At 41.6% G+C, this 16,001-nt stretch overlaps 2 protein-coding genes across 4 annotated transcripts in view; both read left to right on the top strand.

Moving 5' to 3' along the window:
• Nucleotides 1-281: 281 nt before the first annotated feature.
• Mic26-27 (MICOS complex subunit 26/27) lies at nt 282-5,043 on the top strand. Of its 3 annotated transcripts, none has more exons than XM_075696451.1 (9): nt 282-410; nt 807-943; nt 1,756-1,881; nt 2,149-2,203; nt 2,285-2,380; nt 2,941-3,087; nt 3,753-3,841; nt 4,029-4,066; nt 4,958-5,043. In XM_075696451.1, exons 2-8 carry the CDS (start codon nt 836-838, stop codon nt 4,038-4,040), a joined length of 633 nt encoding a protein of 210 aa, XP_075552566.1. In that variant the 5' UTR covers nt 282-410; nt 807-835; the 3' UTR covers nt 4,041-4,066; nt 4,958-5,043. The 3 variants fall into 3 exon arrangements, with proteins under 3 accessions (XP_075552566.1, XP_075552564.1, XP_075552565.1); XM_075696449.1 differs by having other exon boundaries at nt 3,753-3,889; XM_075696450.1 differs by lacking the exon at nt 282-410 and adding an exon at nt 464-578 and having other exon boundaries at nt 3,753-3,889.
• A 608-nt stretch (nt 5,044-5,651) lies between these two features.
• The window catches only part of Tace (ADAM 17-like protease Tace), a 31,865-nt gene continuing 21,515 nt past the window's right edge, over nt 5,652-16,001 (top strand). Inside the window, exons 1-6 of the mRNA XM_075696452.1 lie at nt 5,652-5,950; nt 6,165-6,306; nt 6,384-6,517; nt 7,010-7,202; nt 8,879-9,122; nt 11,381-11,575. Coding sequence (XP_075552567.1) covers nt 5,884-5,950; nt 6,165-6,306; nt 6,384-6,517; nt 7,010-7,202; nt 8,879-9,122; nt 11,381-11,575 — 975 coding nt within the window. The 5' untranslated portion in view covers nt 5,652-5,883. The remainder of the gene's footprint in view (nt 5,951-6,164; nt 6,307-6,383; nt 6,518-7,009; nt 7,203-8,878; nt 9,123-11,380; nt 11,576-16,001) is intronic.

Here is a 16,001-nt window from a genome sequence, read left to right as displayed (position 1 = left end):
TATATATATATATATATATATATATATATATATATTTATATATATGGGGGGTCGGAAAGCTGGTCGGACCCCAGCCCCTCCCCGAAAAGATGAGAACTCTCCGCCTATGGACGGGATGGTAAATTCATCACAGAAAAATAATGTGTTGCCCGATCCATGTGCCCAGATTAAAGACTCAAGTAATAAGCTTGAAATGAAGTTTTTCATAGTGCGATCGGGGCCGCGACTAGGTACGGTTTCACACGAACTCGACGGCATTATAGCGGCATACTGGGATCGCTGCAAACCGAAAACGGTTCTGGCAGCGCGAGACCACGTACGCTAGCGTTATCGACACCACGACAATTTTCAGTTTCCTTCCGGACCGCTTCGGACCTGCAGCATCCTGCAGCTTCTGCATCGGGCTGTTGGTTAGTGTGATCGCTGCGTTGTATTTCAAACTACTATCTTTCACTTTTATTCTTCTTATCTGCATTTATTTGACCCCAGTCTCAGCTGCATTAAGCTATTTCTTGTTCTGTACGCTTTGACGAGCTAAAATAATTTATCTCTTCGAAGTAATCGTTGCACAGTTGTCGGTAACTGCCCTGCAACATCGTTTTGTTCTTTGCATTCCCTTCAATCAGTCTTTCATTTACTATATATCTAATTTGTTGATATGAACTTCTATAAGCTGACCTTGCCGAGTTAGAAAGTCGGTGGATGAGCGCGTAAAACTAAACTAAATGTGCAACAGCCGGGTTGTCCGTTTGCCCTTGAAAATATGTGTTTACCACTTGCCAACAGCGTATACGTCTACTGCGCAGATTCATGGACGACCGAGCCTCGTAAAACCATGGACGTCGCGCCCAAAGTTCACGCTGAAGCGGCAGCGCCCGCCGAGGAGAAGAAGCCGGCTTGCAGGCCATGCTGCCGAGGCAAGAAGCTGAAGAAACCCAGCGAGGTACACACCGTGCTTTGATCGCGTCTGTGCCAGCACATGGGTGACAGAGGCGTTCCCCCTTCCGCATGTCTAACCTGCTGTCGTCACCCTCGTACCATTCACAGCTCTTCAAATTAAGTCAGTTCGCGCAATCTTGTTCGTACGCGGCTTCCAAAACGCGTATTTCATTTAGAGGTCGGTAGTGGAAGTTCAGCGAATAGAGGAGAAACCACTGGACGCACCATTTTATCCTCCTCTTCTTGAGTACCTGACCTGGCTTATGAACTCTATCTCTCCCTTTGTTCTTTCGTAGGCGGCTCCATATTTCTGCATAGTAAAATAACAATAATACACCTAAAACCAAACAGCGTAGTGAATGAACAAATGTCAGTCTGTGGATGTTGAGCGTGCCAAACCGCTGTCGGTAGCTGATTTATTAGTCACATGATGGCAGGTTAGTGTCTTTGTGTCGGCCATAAAAGGAACTTGACCCAAAGTGAAGCCGGCGAATGCATATGCTTGATAGAAATAATAAATTTAGTACATAACCCCTTCATCCCATTTCCTCATTTGCATTTCGACTCTTGCTTTTAGATAACAATACACCTGAGCCCTTAGTACTGTATATTTAACTGTAATGTGTCATTATTCTTTGTTTTCCGCTTGTTGACTGCCCAGAACCTACTTTATCTATCAATTTATTATTATTTTGATTGGAGTAGGCAATATCGTAAGTGTAACAATGGAAAGAACTATCGGTTGAGGTTAAGTTGGCCGTGCTGACATGTGCAAGGCATGAATGACTGCTAACCTTTTCTTGACCTCTTTTGCAGTTGCCGCTGTACAGCTGTCCCTCGGAAAATGTTGAGTACGAACTTGTAGAAGAGCCTCCTGGTCAAGTTGAAAATGCGGTTCATTATGTGAGGACAAGCCTGAGCCCATACTACAGTGCAGTTGAGGTAAGGCCCCGTAGAAACATTTGTTAATGCATTTATCCTGTGTTGTTTTTAATTATGTCAGTACATAAAGCTCTGTCAAGGCATGGCATATGTAATTGTTTTGTTAAAGTTACCATAGTTCACAGTCATGTTAATTGCAATCACAGTGGCTTATGTTAACGTGTTTTTTTCAGCCACATATTTCTGTAAGCACGGAATCTTCTGTGAAGACTTGCATGCAGAAACTTAAATCAGTTGTCTCTAAAATATTTGTTTGTTTTCTTTCAGTCTGCAAGTGAAAGGGTCGGGGATCTGTACACAACTGCCATTGAGCATTCAAAATGTGAGTCTTGTCTCATTCATTTGCCGAAGGTGTTTGGGAAACTTGAGACTAAAGTTCTTTATGTTGACTTTTTCATTTCAGCAAGCTATGAGTATGTAACAAGGGAAGAAAATATGGTTGCAAGGGCCATGGCCATATCGTTGGGAGGCCTTACAGGAATCGTTCTTGGAGCCAGGGGTAAGCACAACAATTCTCAGAAGAATGATTGTGATGATTGATAATATTTGGATTACGCTCTTTGTGTGGGGCTCTGCTGGATTTACAAATTGCACAGTTGAGGAAACAAAGTTCTTTGAGTATATGCTATGTTGCCACACTAGTTACTGGTGATGCACTGTTACACTGGTGATGCCTTTTCCAGATGCTTATGCGTTTTGCACGTTTAGCGTTTGCTAGTGGACAAGTGGCGCTGTATGGCAAACCGCCGAATGTGGCCACTCAAATGCGAAAAGCACCGAAAGGCATTAGCATTGAAAAAGGCAACACTACAACATAACGGCCTGGCTTTGCCTTTTCTGACATTTGGGGTCAGCACTTACAGGGATTTATGTTGCGCTTGTCATTCAAAAACTTATTGTGTACAGAAAGTTTCATTTGGAATGCACACATTTTCACTTCCACGGTGACAGTTTAGAGTTAATGAAGCAGAATAACCAAGTTTATGTTTGTTCTCTAGCAGAGGTAATATGAGCACATTTGAGGTATTTGTTTTGATAGGCTATGTTTTCTTTTCCTAGGAGGAATGTTCAAGAAGCTGATCTATGGAAGTGTGGGAGCTACTGCTGCTGCTGCGGCCTGCTATCCCAAGGAAGCCAGGCAGTTCTCTCAGGATTACCTGGTTGTTGCTCGTGACCAGGCTGCTGCTGCTGTGAAGCAGGTCACAGGCAAGCTAAACAATGCACCAGTCATTGAACAGGTCAAAAATGTAAATATTATCGAGAGGACCTAGTTCATTAATCATAGGTTTGTAAGTTTGACTCGTATGCAGTAATATGCCGTAGATATCACTCTGGGGTGGATCATGAGAAAGGGAGGAAGGGGAGGTGAAGGCGTCCCTTCTCTGAATCCCTGACTGGTATCATGTAAAAGTGGGGGACAAAAGGCTAGCAGCTGGTGACAGGAGTGAAAGCATGAGGTAGGTGTAGCATTGTAAGCAAAATGGGAAATTGATTTTCAAAACATTAATTGAGATGAGTGGATGAAAAGACAGTTTCTTTTTTGTAGGGGACCTTCTTAATACACCAGTGTTATCCATTTCTTAGTGCTTGTGCAGTTATGTAGCCAGTGCTTTTGGGCAGCAACCTGTTTCTCTTTCTTAAGAAATGGTTGCCGTGACACTGGTTGCATCTATGGCTGTTGGCCTCCTTTATTCATTCACGCCGTGAACCCATGATTTTTCTATTCTCTTCTGTCTTTAATGTGCTACTTTGAAAACACTGCTTCTGATAAATGGTTGTGTGCATTGATCAGTGGTAGCCCATTCACTCATACTATGTCTGCATTTGTAGGCTCTTTTAAGATGTTTGTCCTTTTTTTAACTTCCACACAGGCCATGACCTAAACAACCTGTTTTCGAAAGTGCAACTTCCAAAGCTGCCTGACTTCTCTGCGAAGACGATTGACCAAGTGGGCCAGCAAGTGAGTGACATTCAGTACTATGGTTTCAGGCTGGCCGATCCTGAATCGGTAAATACTGTGTTCTGCACTTCACAGTTGATGCATTTATGCATGTTGTAGGCCGCAAATTCTACGTAAGTGTTGTAAGTGATCGTGGGGGTTTTTGCTTGTGGTAACCATTGGCTTCCTTTCTGTTTGTCTTTTGCAGAAGAGCTCGTAGTAGTGTTTCCTGCCAAAACACTTCAGGCAAGTATGAGTTTTCATCCTTAGGAGGCTCATATCATTTAGCATGTGTTGCATTGGGAAGAGGTCGCTACAACTGTACGAGGAAAACAAACAATGAAGCCAGAGAGAGCATAGGGGAAATTGTTCGTTTTCCATTGAAGTGTTCAATTAATAAGTAAAAGAGAAAGGAAAGTGAATGAAAAGACAACCTTAGCTTGCCCACAACACTGAAGTAGATTCACAGCTCAACTATGACTGGCTGGCGTAATAGTAGGCGATGTAGCATCTATAATGTTGTCATAATACAGTATGAAAAGACAACTTGCCACAGCTGGGAGGCAAATCCGCATCTTCCAAATCACATGTGAACTTGGCATTCTGGTAGATACAGGTAGCCAGTTTACTTTGAGGGCATCGAAAACTGCACAGTGCTGTTATACTGTGTTATTACAATATAATAAATACTACATCGTCTACTAATATGTCAGCCAATCATATTGGAGCTGTGAGTCTACTTCAGTGTGTTGCAGCCATATCGTGGACAAGGTAATATTGGCTTCAAGGAACTGTTCTGAAATAATAACCCCTGTATTCTAGAATGTTCCTCCACACAACATTCCACCGCAACACGGAATAGTAGATTGCCGCGCCAGCCCCTCTAAACAAGCGATCACTGCACTTCAGAATCATCCACGTCAGTTCTAGAGGATCGCAGTATCTTCTTGAGCCGAGGGGTGGTGCCGTGCTCAACTCGGTGAAGTGGAGGAAGAGCTTTGAGTCGAGAATCGCTTGAGCATACAGGCGTAAATCTCATTGGTAAAGCTGTGCTTCCTGTGATGGCTTCTAAGTTTTCACCTGCTATTACAGTGCTTTTAATCATTTCCTTCCCCCCCCCCTTTTTTTTATGCACAGGTGTGGCTTTCCAAGCCAGCAGGATCGACATTGGCTAACCTCTGCAAGAAATTTAGGTCAACGCAATAAATGTCATCTAAATGTTTTATTGGCGTAGTGTGCTTTTCGTCTGTTTTTATCATTGCATTGGTTGCAGTTGCTACAGTAACCATGCAACTGTTGTTTTGCTTTAATTAAGGTAAGAACTGGCCGATACCAAACCGGGCATGATGATTTAATTGATCACCAGTATGATATACACGTGAAATCTGGCCAGCTGCAGTGCTGCAATAATGCGGCGAGGGCAGCCAAGCGGCGCTGGTTTTTCTCGTCGCTCTGTTTTTGTAACGGTAATAAATGACATAACTAGGCCGGGTGGTGGAGTTATTGGAAAACCATTATCCAAAGCTTCTCAGCGTTGCTGTGAGTGCTAGTAATTCCTGAATCGGGTATTTGGCCGCTGTAAACGGCCGCCACTTAGCTAGTAAAATACGCGCCGCCTACTAAACCATAGAATAAAGAACAACTTCCATATAAATGCGTAAACACACGTACTACAGGCCCGACCATCTCGCACGCAACAAATTAAGTGGTCAGGTGTTGCCATCTGTCGATAGCGATGTGAACGCATCTACGCGTTGCTGCAAATATATTTCTGGTACCCCTAAAACTTGGAGCTGCTAAAGATAAAGTGAAAATAAACAGAAGAAACAAACCAAATGCTGAAGTCAACAAACCAAAATACTGAAGTGTAATGGCATTACTTTGTTGCAAAGAGGGCTTCAAGGAGGTTGCTCGAATATTTATCCACATAATACAGCTTCGTCTCTCTACATGTTACTACATGTGTTACTAGCATGACGGAACTTCCGGTAATTTCTCTCCAGAAAATGTAAACTTCCTGGGAGTGGTTACTTTCGTGCTTCTCGACCGAAACTGCAAGAAGCATGATCATCTCCCCATGGAAGTCATTACCTGTGATATGTTACTTAATTATAGTTACCTCAAGTCATGGTAAGTAGCATTATTAGAAGTCTACCGCTGTTTCTCGGACGAGGCACAGATCGGACTCGTGTCGGACTCCTAGGATCAAGCTCGTTTTTGCACACTTCTAGTTGGAGGCTGCTTGCTTTCCTTGTAATACTTGCCCGCTTTCTTTGTTCTGTATTGGTCATGACAACATATACTTTTCCGGAGCCGAATACTGACATTTGACATTCTTTTGCAGCCGCAAACATCTACGATCAGCTCAAATATTTTGAAACTTTAAAGGTTAGCGATCTGAGTCATTCCATCACAAAGCGAGGCACGCAGCCAAGCAAGCATAAATTCAACACAATCAAAGAAGTAAGCTTCAGAGCCCATGGCAGGTACGTGTATTGTTGTGAACGCATTTGTTAGCTAACTTTTCTGTCTTCGATGGATAACCGTTTTTGTTGCCGATTAGGGACTTTCGGCTCATCCTGAACCCGACCAAAGGCTTGTTGTCAGCCCACTTTAAAGCGTACACAGTGGATGGTTCTGGCAACAAGAGGCCTGTATGGGTCGACCAGAATCAGTTCTTTGAAGGCAGGGTGTTTGGTAAGCCATCATTTTTTCTGCACTCCTTGTGCACTGGAATATCGCATAATCAATGATCTTGCTGCTCACGATGCCTAAGAACGCTAGCAATTAGTGAAGAGAAGTTTTATTTAAGTGTAACAGTTGTACAGCACACTTTCGGAATGGTACAAAAGGCAAAATGCCTAGCGAGGCCCATCTCCCTACAATCACTTGTAGCATTTAACAGACAGTAGCAGAGACACTTCGCTACACAACGAACATAAAGCAGGGTCACTTTCACAATATGAAAACACGAAGGAATAACATCGTTTAACACCCAACGCACTTGCACTGAATACATATACTACTTTTCGCTCTGTAGCAACCACTCCAAGCCCTAGAAGTACTCTGACAGACGAGGTCTTCAATGTGTTTGTTATTATTAAGAGAATGTATAATTTGAAGTTCAAGCGTTAATCTACTACTTTAAACTTCAAGTTCTCTCATCGTATTCTACATCATCTTCCGCAGGGGAACTTGTCTCTAATGTGAGTGCGCACATTGATGAAGGTGTTATGACAGCGTCAATACGTCTCAAGGACGACATATATGTTGTTGAACCGTCATGGAGGCACATCCCTAATGACCATAATGACACGATGATTGTGTACCGAGCATCTGATGTCAAGTACTCCTGGGATCCAACACAGGGAGCCCAGTCTTTGTGAGTATTCTTTTCTTCTATGAATTCACTTTTATTTACACCTAATTGCAACATTCTTTGCAGTCTTTGCTGATTTGGAGGCTAACATATTGCACTGGGTTTGTTGATTTGTCATGCTATACCAGCACTAAGAAATGGGACACGAGGCGAAGGCGGCAAATCATGGCACTGAACTACCAACTGAAGCTTCATTCTGATATGTTTCTAAATAACTATTGGCAGCAGTATCCAAACAGAGTAGGTAAAGGTGAAAATAAAAAAAAATGTATTATTTAAACATGCAAGGCAATACAGGTAACGTGCGCATGCAGCAGTGCAGGTCTTTTTGAAGGCTAATGTTCAGTGCTGTGTTGTGCCATCCTCGTTTCATGTCCTGTCCCTTGGCGCTGGTATTACATAATGATGTAGGGTAAAAAAAAAAAATTCTTCACAGAAAGTCTTTCACGGATGCAGCAGTATACAGGGTGTTTTAGCGAACACTTTCAAAATTTTTTAAAGGTTGCCTGTGGCAGATAGCTCTATTATAGTTTATGAGATGGTCTACTCGAAGCGGCGGACACTACTTGGACAAAAAAATTGAAATGCAAAATTGACTAATTAACAAGAATTCACTAATTAACTTTTTTTGCTTATTACCCATATTGCAATTTACAAATTCTAGCACTGGACTTCACCAGGCAGATCCACTTGGAACGAATTCTCAGGACGACATCAGTTTCGATATATAAACTCCCAAACTTTGCGGAGAAAATGCATTGGTGTTCCAGTTACTTTTGTGCTTCAGTGCATGAAACGGCATTTTGTTTAAAATTAACTGGAACGCCAATGCATTTCTCCGCGAAGTTTGGGAATCTATATCTCGAAACTGCAGTCATTTGAAAAATTCGTTCCAAGTGAATCCACCTTGCGAACTCCACGGCTATAATTCGTAAATTGCAATATGGGCCATAATGTAATTAGTTAAAAACTTAATTAGTGAATTTTTATTAATTAGTCCATTTTGCATCTCAATTTTTTGTGAAAGTATTGTCCGTTGCTTCAAGTAGACCAGCTCATGAACTAGAATTGGGGTATCTGCCACAAGCAACTTTTAAAGATTTTTGAAAGTGTTTGCCGAAACGCCCTGTATTTCTGCCCAGTAACTACGGCATTCTGCTGCTGTGCATAAAGTCACAGGCTTGATACCTGGTTGTGGCTGCCGCATTCCGAAGGGTGAAATGCAAAAACACCATGCTTTACGCACATGAAACCCAGGTGGTAAAAGTTAATCTGAAGCCGTCAATTATGGCTTCTTTCATGGCCCAAGTGCTGCTTTAGAATGTTGAGCACCATCAACAATTTTAGCTCCTTATCATATGGACTTGAAGTGTGACATCCTAGTTTGTTTTTTAACCGCTGAAGAAAGGGAGCTTGACATTGCTGAAACTGTATTTGCTAGTAGGATTGAGTTCAATAGCGCCTAGCGATATGTTTTGAGTGTGCAAAATAGTAATCTTTCCCGACAACAGGGATAAGAGGTCAAGGAAAGCTTGCTTCAATACTCTCTAGCAGATTGTAAGGCTCATTACGAAGTGAAGGCTCTTTCAAGTATACCTTGAAACCACACCAGACTTTATGTTAGGTAGTTATGCCTTGTTTATGGGTATTTCTTATGAATTTGCTTGACTGAAATGCAGAACCAAGTACTGTGGCTATGTCAAGGAGAATGGAAATGCCACGGAGGTTACCGGCGACCTGTCTGAAAACTTGAGCCACTGGAATGATGGAAGCAGCATCACGTCTCATGTCCAAAAGCGACAGGCAATGGAACCCTACCACTGGGAACCTGTGCAGACCCGCTGTTCTCTTCTCCTTGTGGCTGACCACCGTTTCTATGAAAACATGGGGGGCCGTAACCTCAAGAGCACCATTAATTTCTTGGTGAGCGTCCCTGACCTTTTTCATTTGTTAGCCCTTTAAACCACAAGCCCAAGTGGCACCTTTCCTGCCGGTTTGTGCCAGTATTGCCAAGGATGAATCCTGCTCCTACGTCACACACTTTGCTTTTCTTTGTTCCCCAGTGACGAGTCATGCACATCAACTCATTCCATCAATAGCTACAGGCTGTGGACACTCGTGCATATCATTTTGTAGTTCGCATATGTTTTGCTGTCATGAGTGCAAAGAATATTTTGGAGACGTTTATGCGACCCTGAGGGGATCGACAAAATTTATCGAATTATCCGCCTGGTTGAATTGAACAAGATGCAGAAGAAAACTCTAGAACACATCGCTGATTCATTGGCAGTATTTGTGCGATTCTAACACAGCCCCAAATCAAATGCGCGCCCACTTAAAATGTGTCCAAAGTAGAAAAATAACATAGAAATGATATTAAAGCTCCTAAACAAATTAGAAATCTAATGCACACCCGATTTTTAGCAAGAACATTGGCAAGGGTCTGCACAATAGTGTTGCACAATGGCGCCCTGTTTCTTAACGTCAGCTTCGCCGCAATGCATACTTGTTTTTACGTATGGCAAAGCATACAAACATAGCGAAGGAGATTTTGGTTTCGTATCCGAGGGCACCATGGAGACAATTTTTTTCGCAATTTACAAAATCGACTTAACTGTAGTTGAATTAACGGAAGTATACTGTGCTTTGAGAGAAATTATCTGCCGATGTCTTACTCAGTGGTTCCATTGAATACAAGAGACAAACCATACAACTGTTATTTTGGAAGAACAATATTACATGGAAAAATGTTGCAATGTAAACGATAAATTGGAAAATTTCATCCATTTTTGACGGAAAGAACTTGAGAATTTTGTTATCTGCATTGAGGTTGTAATCATGCTCAGGAAACATGCTGCAAACAGTGATAGGTGAGCACGATAACGATGATACGGCAGCGTTGGTCGGAAGCAGATGGGAAGTGCAGTCCTAGCTCTATGAGTGTAATACTTTCTTTTTTATCAAGCCAACGCTCCTGTGGTTGGTGTTTTTTAAAGTGTTGAATTATTTCTACAATAATAGGCGGTGTCCAGATCTGCGCCTTAGCAATGGCTGCCTCCAAGTAACACAAACCAATCTCGAAAGCCATGCTTTTGTAGGGTGCATGCACCACGCCCATTTGTTTTTTAGCTAAGCCAAGCAAGGTAGCAGAATGTGCCAGTAGTGGTATTATTGCAGCGGTGACGCCCATTCACAGCAGTATTAGTCGTTGGCAGTTGAAATCTCATTGAGAAATGGAGCTCTGGGCCCTCACTTGCAAACTCACATGCGTGCAAACGCACTCATGTGCGCTGTCATGCAATGAGGGCCGCCACGACTCTGCCGCTTCACGCGTTGCTGAGAACGTAGCATAGCTCAATAATGTGAACTTTCTTTTCGTTTGTAATACACATTCAATAAAGTGCAAATGCCTAGGCAATCTACAGATTGCAATTTTAAACAACAAGCATACGGCACTTAATAACAGCTGACTTATGTACAGTAACTTTATTGACTCCATCAGAAATACCAAGGTCTCGCTGCCAGTTCATGCTACTTACCTTTTTCAATTCCTACATAACTTGCAAACAGAATGCTCATTTCTATCACTTTAAATCATGCTCTTTTCATTTCTGCTAACAACTCATGACAACATCTCATGGGCAGTTGTCAGTTCCTTAAAGATTTCAGCGGCATCTTGAAAATGTGCTTAAGTTTTGCTAGATGACCCTGTCTGGCATTTTTCTCTTTATCGAGGGGTATTCAAATTTTGGCAGCTAGGTAATCACTTTTCATACCAAGACATTCGTGAGCTGTAGTTTAGTAATAGTCATTTGTGGAATAAGTTCGAGGATAATTTTTTTTCCGACAGCTTTTGTGGAAGTCATGAAAGTAAAAAGAAACGTGTAGAACTTGCTTCACCTACTTGCTAGACTCTCACACTGTCAAATGGTCAATATGCTGATTGTTCAAGTCAGAATTTTGGCTTGTTCGGTTACCACCTTAAATTTTTCCCCCTTGAATTGTTTAAAAAAGATAGCAATGAAACTGTTTGCGCAATGGTGTCGAACATGCCTACCAAGCTGCAAAGTGAATTTAATTTTTAGCTACTGAATGGCTGTCTCTTGCCTGATAATTTTTGCTTGTATAATGGCTGTGACTTTGCATTCTGGTAAACCCTGCACATATTATGCCATGTGCAGATAACCCTGATCGATCGAGTCAACAAGATATTCCTTGACACTGAATGGCGAGACAGCGACCGCCATCCTGGCTTTCGTGGAATGGGCTTTGTCATTCAAGAAGTGATGGTACACACTGAACCGACACCTGTGCTTCGTAACGAAGTACATTACAACATGGCGGGTGTGACTTGGAATGTCCGAGACCTCCTGGAGGCAAGTTTTATATTGGTATCTTCATGCTGCTTCTTAAAGACACGCTGCAGTGATTTCATTCAGTCAGTAGGTATCGCAGTAGATATGTCGGGATGTGGTGCATAGCAGGTAAGCTAATAGAGGACCTGTTTTGAAAAAGAAAAGAAATGGTATGCAAGTTTCACTGGTATTAAACAGCACCTATTTTAACTCAGTTAACACAATGAAACTATGCATGCATGTACACTCACCGCAAAATGCCAAACTTACCTATTTCAGGGCACCAAACTCCCATAAACAATAGCTTTGTGAGCTTCAGATTCTAAGAGAAAGATATATTCAACCAACATTCCTCTTAGATGCAGTAAACCAATACTTATTGCACCTCCCTCGAAGCCATTGATGGCATGGTGCTTCGACGCTCTGTCAAAAATTTGAGCCACTTCGGCTGGCAGCATCGCATCGCACACTCATAAAATATGTGAAATGGGGATTGGAAGCTGGAAGCACTGCAGCTTCGCGCCCGGCACCTGATGATGGTGATGATAACCAAGTGGTGCTTTCTGTAGTGGGTATATCTCGGGCAGTGCAATGTAACAGTAAAACATTGTGGCACCCTTTAGTTATTTATTGAGTCAGTTCTATGGGTTTAGCATTTTATTTAGGAAAAACTAAATTATGGCTGTGAACTATATAGCATGACCTCCAATCATGGAAGCACCTATATCACGAAGACCATGTTGACGGCCATCACTGGTGCTGTTACGCTGCCTCCATGGCAAGCCATAAAAGCTGACATCTGTTTGAATGATCGCTCCACTGTTACTACATGATTGAATTTGTTTCCTAACGCTGTCTGCCATGAACGATTTCTCGTACTAGCAAAAAAAGCAAAAAAAAGCACATATTCGTCACGCCTGCATGCATGATTTTATGCAAGTGTGTCACACCACTGTATAAGGAGTACCGGTGAAAATTTCTGTAAAAAGCCACGACTTGTACACCAGAAAATACGGTACTCATGTGTTGTGAAGCCATGTTTGATAAAAAAAAAAAAAAGAGAAAGAAAATGCAATACAGAAGTAATAAAAGGACAGGTCAAGTAATCATTACGTGAAGAACAGCACTTGTCCTGTCTGCTGATGTTTTGTTACTTGTCCCGTTTGTCCTTGTGAACCCACTTAGCTTGATACTCAGCTGTAGTTTTGTGAGGAACTTGGTAGATGCCATGATATTGAATGCTGTTTCTGTGGAAATAATCAACCAGTTTAAGTTGGCCCATTCTCAGCCAGTAGCATTTAGTTCTTGTTGACTTTGAAAGGTTCTGATTGTTTATATTTAACTGTGGGTTTATAGATAGAAGAAGTATTAAATGTTTTCATGTGAACAAGATATCAGGTAAAAAAATAAAAGCATTTTGTTATGCTGCATATTTAACTTAAATACCAAACGAAGCTAGTTGATTGGTTTTCATGAATGTTAGTCCAGTGCTGTGAGGTGTAGTGGTACATTGAACTTGATATTAGCAGCACTTTATTTATAGCGGTGAAATCAACTGATTTATAGTGAACTGATTCATAGCATATGTAATTTATAAAAAAAATTTAATCTAAATAAATTTATTGCATTTGACATTGCACGTAGACCTTACATAATATGGCCTTTGTACGTAGATCCTAGATGTCCCTCTGCATAGAGAGTAAAGAAAAATGGTATTCTGGAGTATTATGGTGCAGAAGGATATATCTTCATAGATATTGTTAAGTGTTCAGTTTGCTTTTATCAAAAAAATTTAATTCGGATTGAGGGATAACATACAGTCAAGTGCTTCTACAACGAACGCCTCTAAACAAAATGACTTGCATAATCAAGTAATCATTCTGGCCCAGTTCTATTGTGAGGTGTGCACAGCTTGACCTTTACAATGAAGTGAGCTGTATAATGAATATTGTCAGAGTCCTCAAGCACTTTGTTATAAAGGCATTCAACTGTATAATGAAAGTGGCAGTGTTCTTTGTGCATAGGAAAGTATGCATGTTTGTGTGTCAGCGTGTGTAATATGTAAACGCTTTATGGTGCAAGTACTGCAGAAATTCATGGTCGTTTAACTTTGATAGCAGCATGAACAACATCACAGGGTCTTTGTTAACGGTGACATTTTATCCAAAGTGCGTGACTTAGTAGCACTTGTCTTTGGATTAATTGGTGCATGCTTCGTGCAATGAAAATGACGCAACGCACCAAGAAAGCGACAGGCGAATGGAAAGGGCATCACTAACTGGCACATGTTTAACATTGACAGATTTATGGTGGTATGATGCATGGAACTGGGCTGCACATGTATGGCATGGCTACATACTGCGATGGTTTCAAGGAATAAAGTTAGTTGCGAGTGATGCCCTTTACTTTCACCTGTCTCTTTCTTGGTGTGTTGTGTCGTTTTCGTTGTAAAATGCTTGACTCAGTTCCAACAGGACTAAGTGCACCATAGAACATGTCAGCACAAAATAGTTTTCATCATCCTAACTTGTATTCACCTGTTTATGTGCTGGTTGTAAGTTGCCAGAATATTTTAGTATATCATTCTTTGGGTTCTTTAACTTTTGTCTTGGGGTTTCTCATCTGTTGTTTGCCATTTGTGTCGTGTATGTGGCACCACTTTGCACGTGCATGTTACCTTGCACTTTGGTTGCACGTTTCTCTGTTTTTGCAGGCATTTTCCACTAAGTGTAGAACCAGCACTTGCTTGTGCCACCTGTTCACAGACCAGTCATTCACTGATGATGGCAATGTGCTCGGGCTGGGATATGTGGCCTCTGCTAACCCTTTCTCCGCGGGTGGCATCTGTAGCACCGAAGGTTGTTGGGCACCATCCCTACTCCTCCTTCCTCACCTTTCTGCCACCTCTTTCTCCTTCCTTTTCCTTAACACTGCACTGCATGATACATTGCTTGTCAGCACGCATTGCAATATGGAACACTGGAACATCATTTATGCGCTGCACAGAATGGTGTGTCAGGTTACTGCACATTTGCTTACTTTAGGAGGACTAAGTGTTCCTCGATGGGCCCTTAAGTGTTGCTTGTTCCTGAAGTGAGAGCAGATATTGCTGCAGTGGAACACTTGCCATGTATTATCACTTCAGGAGATTTCAACCTTGTGATTACACACTGCAGTTGCTCAGTAGCTATAAAATTATACTGCTGAGCATGTCTGCTGCTGCTGGGCATGTTTGCTGCTGCTGGGCATGAACATGCCGCTCGCATGTTTGATTCTCAGCACTGGCGACTGCATTATGATAGGTCAGGATATACATACGCTTGCGTATCTAGTTTATGTGTACATGAAAGAACCTCTCGTGATCAAAATAATCTGGAGCTCTCCGTTATGGCACCTCTCTCAGCCCCTGTGCTGTTTCGGATGTCAAGATCAATCAACCAACCAATCAATCAATCAATCAATTGGCCAATCAATCGATAAATAAATAAATAAATTATAAATAAATAAATAAATAAATAAAGTGCTCACTGGCTTTGTCAAAGTGCAACACCATCAACTTCTTGAAGTTCACAAGTGTTGCTTGTAGCTTTATCAAGTGATACTTGTGACAGACGAGTGTACCTGATGATACAACTTCAAGTAGGTTTTGCTTTTCCACAAATTAAATAAGAAGTTTCAGCCCCACAATTGTGCTGTTATCTTGATTTCTTTCAGTTAAACATCTGAACCATGTTCCATCATAATGGTTTTTGGTTTTTGATGCAGGCCTGCAGAGGATGGCAGTCACTTGAGTGATATAACATCGCATATTGTATGCAGTGTTGCAGTGCTGGGTTTGATTTGCATTTATTTTTCTTGGCATAGGGTGGTGTTAGAAAATTATTTCACTTCTTAAGACAAAGTTGTTTGTTTAGTTTTGCGATGATCTTGTAGGTGTGTTGAAAGAGTAGTTGTTGCATGTTGCCACGCAAAATAATTGTGTAGGTGAAGTAACTGTCAGCTTGAATTGGTAAAGGCAGTGTTGGAGTTTTCTGTTATAGAATCAAGCTTTTGTTTATTATTACTTATAGCTGTGTGGAAGTGGAAGTGCATGTGAATTCTAAAGTGATGACGTGGAGCAAGGTGGGAATGGGCAAGGTAGTGACACATTCTGTGCACGCACCGGTGGTGCATTTTGTTGGTTCATTTTCATTATATGAGAAAGCTACCCAAGTTAATAATTGGATAGCATGCCTGGCAAAAAGAAGAAGGCTTGTTTTCTTCTATTGCTGCTTAGTAGTACTCGTATCTTGCTTGAAATTTCCAAATTGCTAAAGCGGTTGTCAAAGTTAAAGCAGCTTGAAATTAAAATGATGTTCCACTGCATGTGTGAAAAGCAAGAGAATTCCTGCTTGTGGGCTTGACGCTGGCTTGCCTTGCGTTGCAATTTATTTTGTTCATCCACATG

The sequence above is a fragment of the Dermacentor variabilis genome, chromosome 6 (assembly GCF_050947875.1).
Source record: "Dermacentor variabilis isolate Ectoservices chromosome 6, ASM5094787v1, whole genome shotgun sequence".
Classification (NCBI taxonomy): Eukaryota; Metazoa; Arthropoda; class Arachnida; order Ixodida; family Ixodidae; genus Dermacentor; species Dermacentor variabilis.
Note: the sequence above shows the minus strand (reverse complement) of the source record. Positions and strands in the feature narration are given on the sequence as shown.

What these genes read in the sequence shown, in the direction of transcription:
- Mic26-27 (XM_075696449.1), top strand. Translation starts at nt 836, where the DNA reads ATGGACGTCGCGCCCAAAGTTCACGCTGAAGCGGCAGCGCCCGCCGAG. An exon ending in CATACTACAGTGCAGTTGAG is followed by an intron (nt 1,882 to 2,148) that starts GTAAGGCCCCGT and finishes GTTTTCTTTCAG; the next exon opens with TCTGCAAGTGAAAGGGTCGG. An exon ending in TGCTGTGAAGCAGGTCACAG is followed by an intron (nt 3,088 to 3,752) that starts GCAAGCTAAACA and finishes ACTTCCACACAG; the next exon opens with GCCATGACCTAAACAACCTG.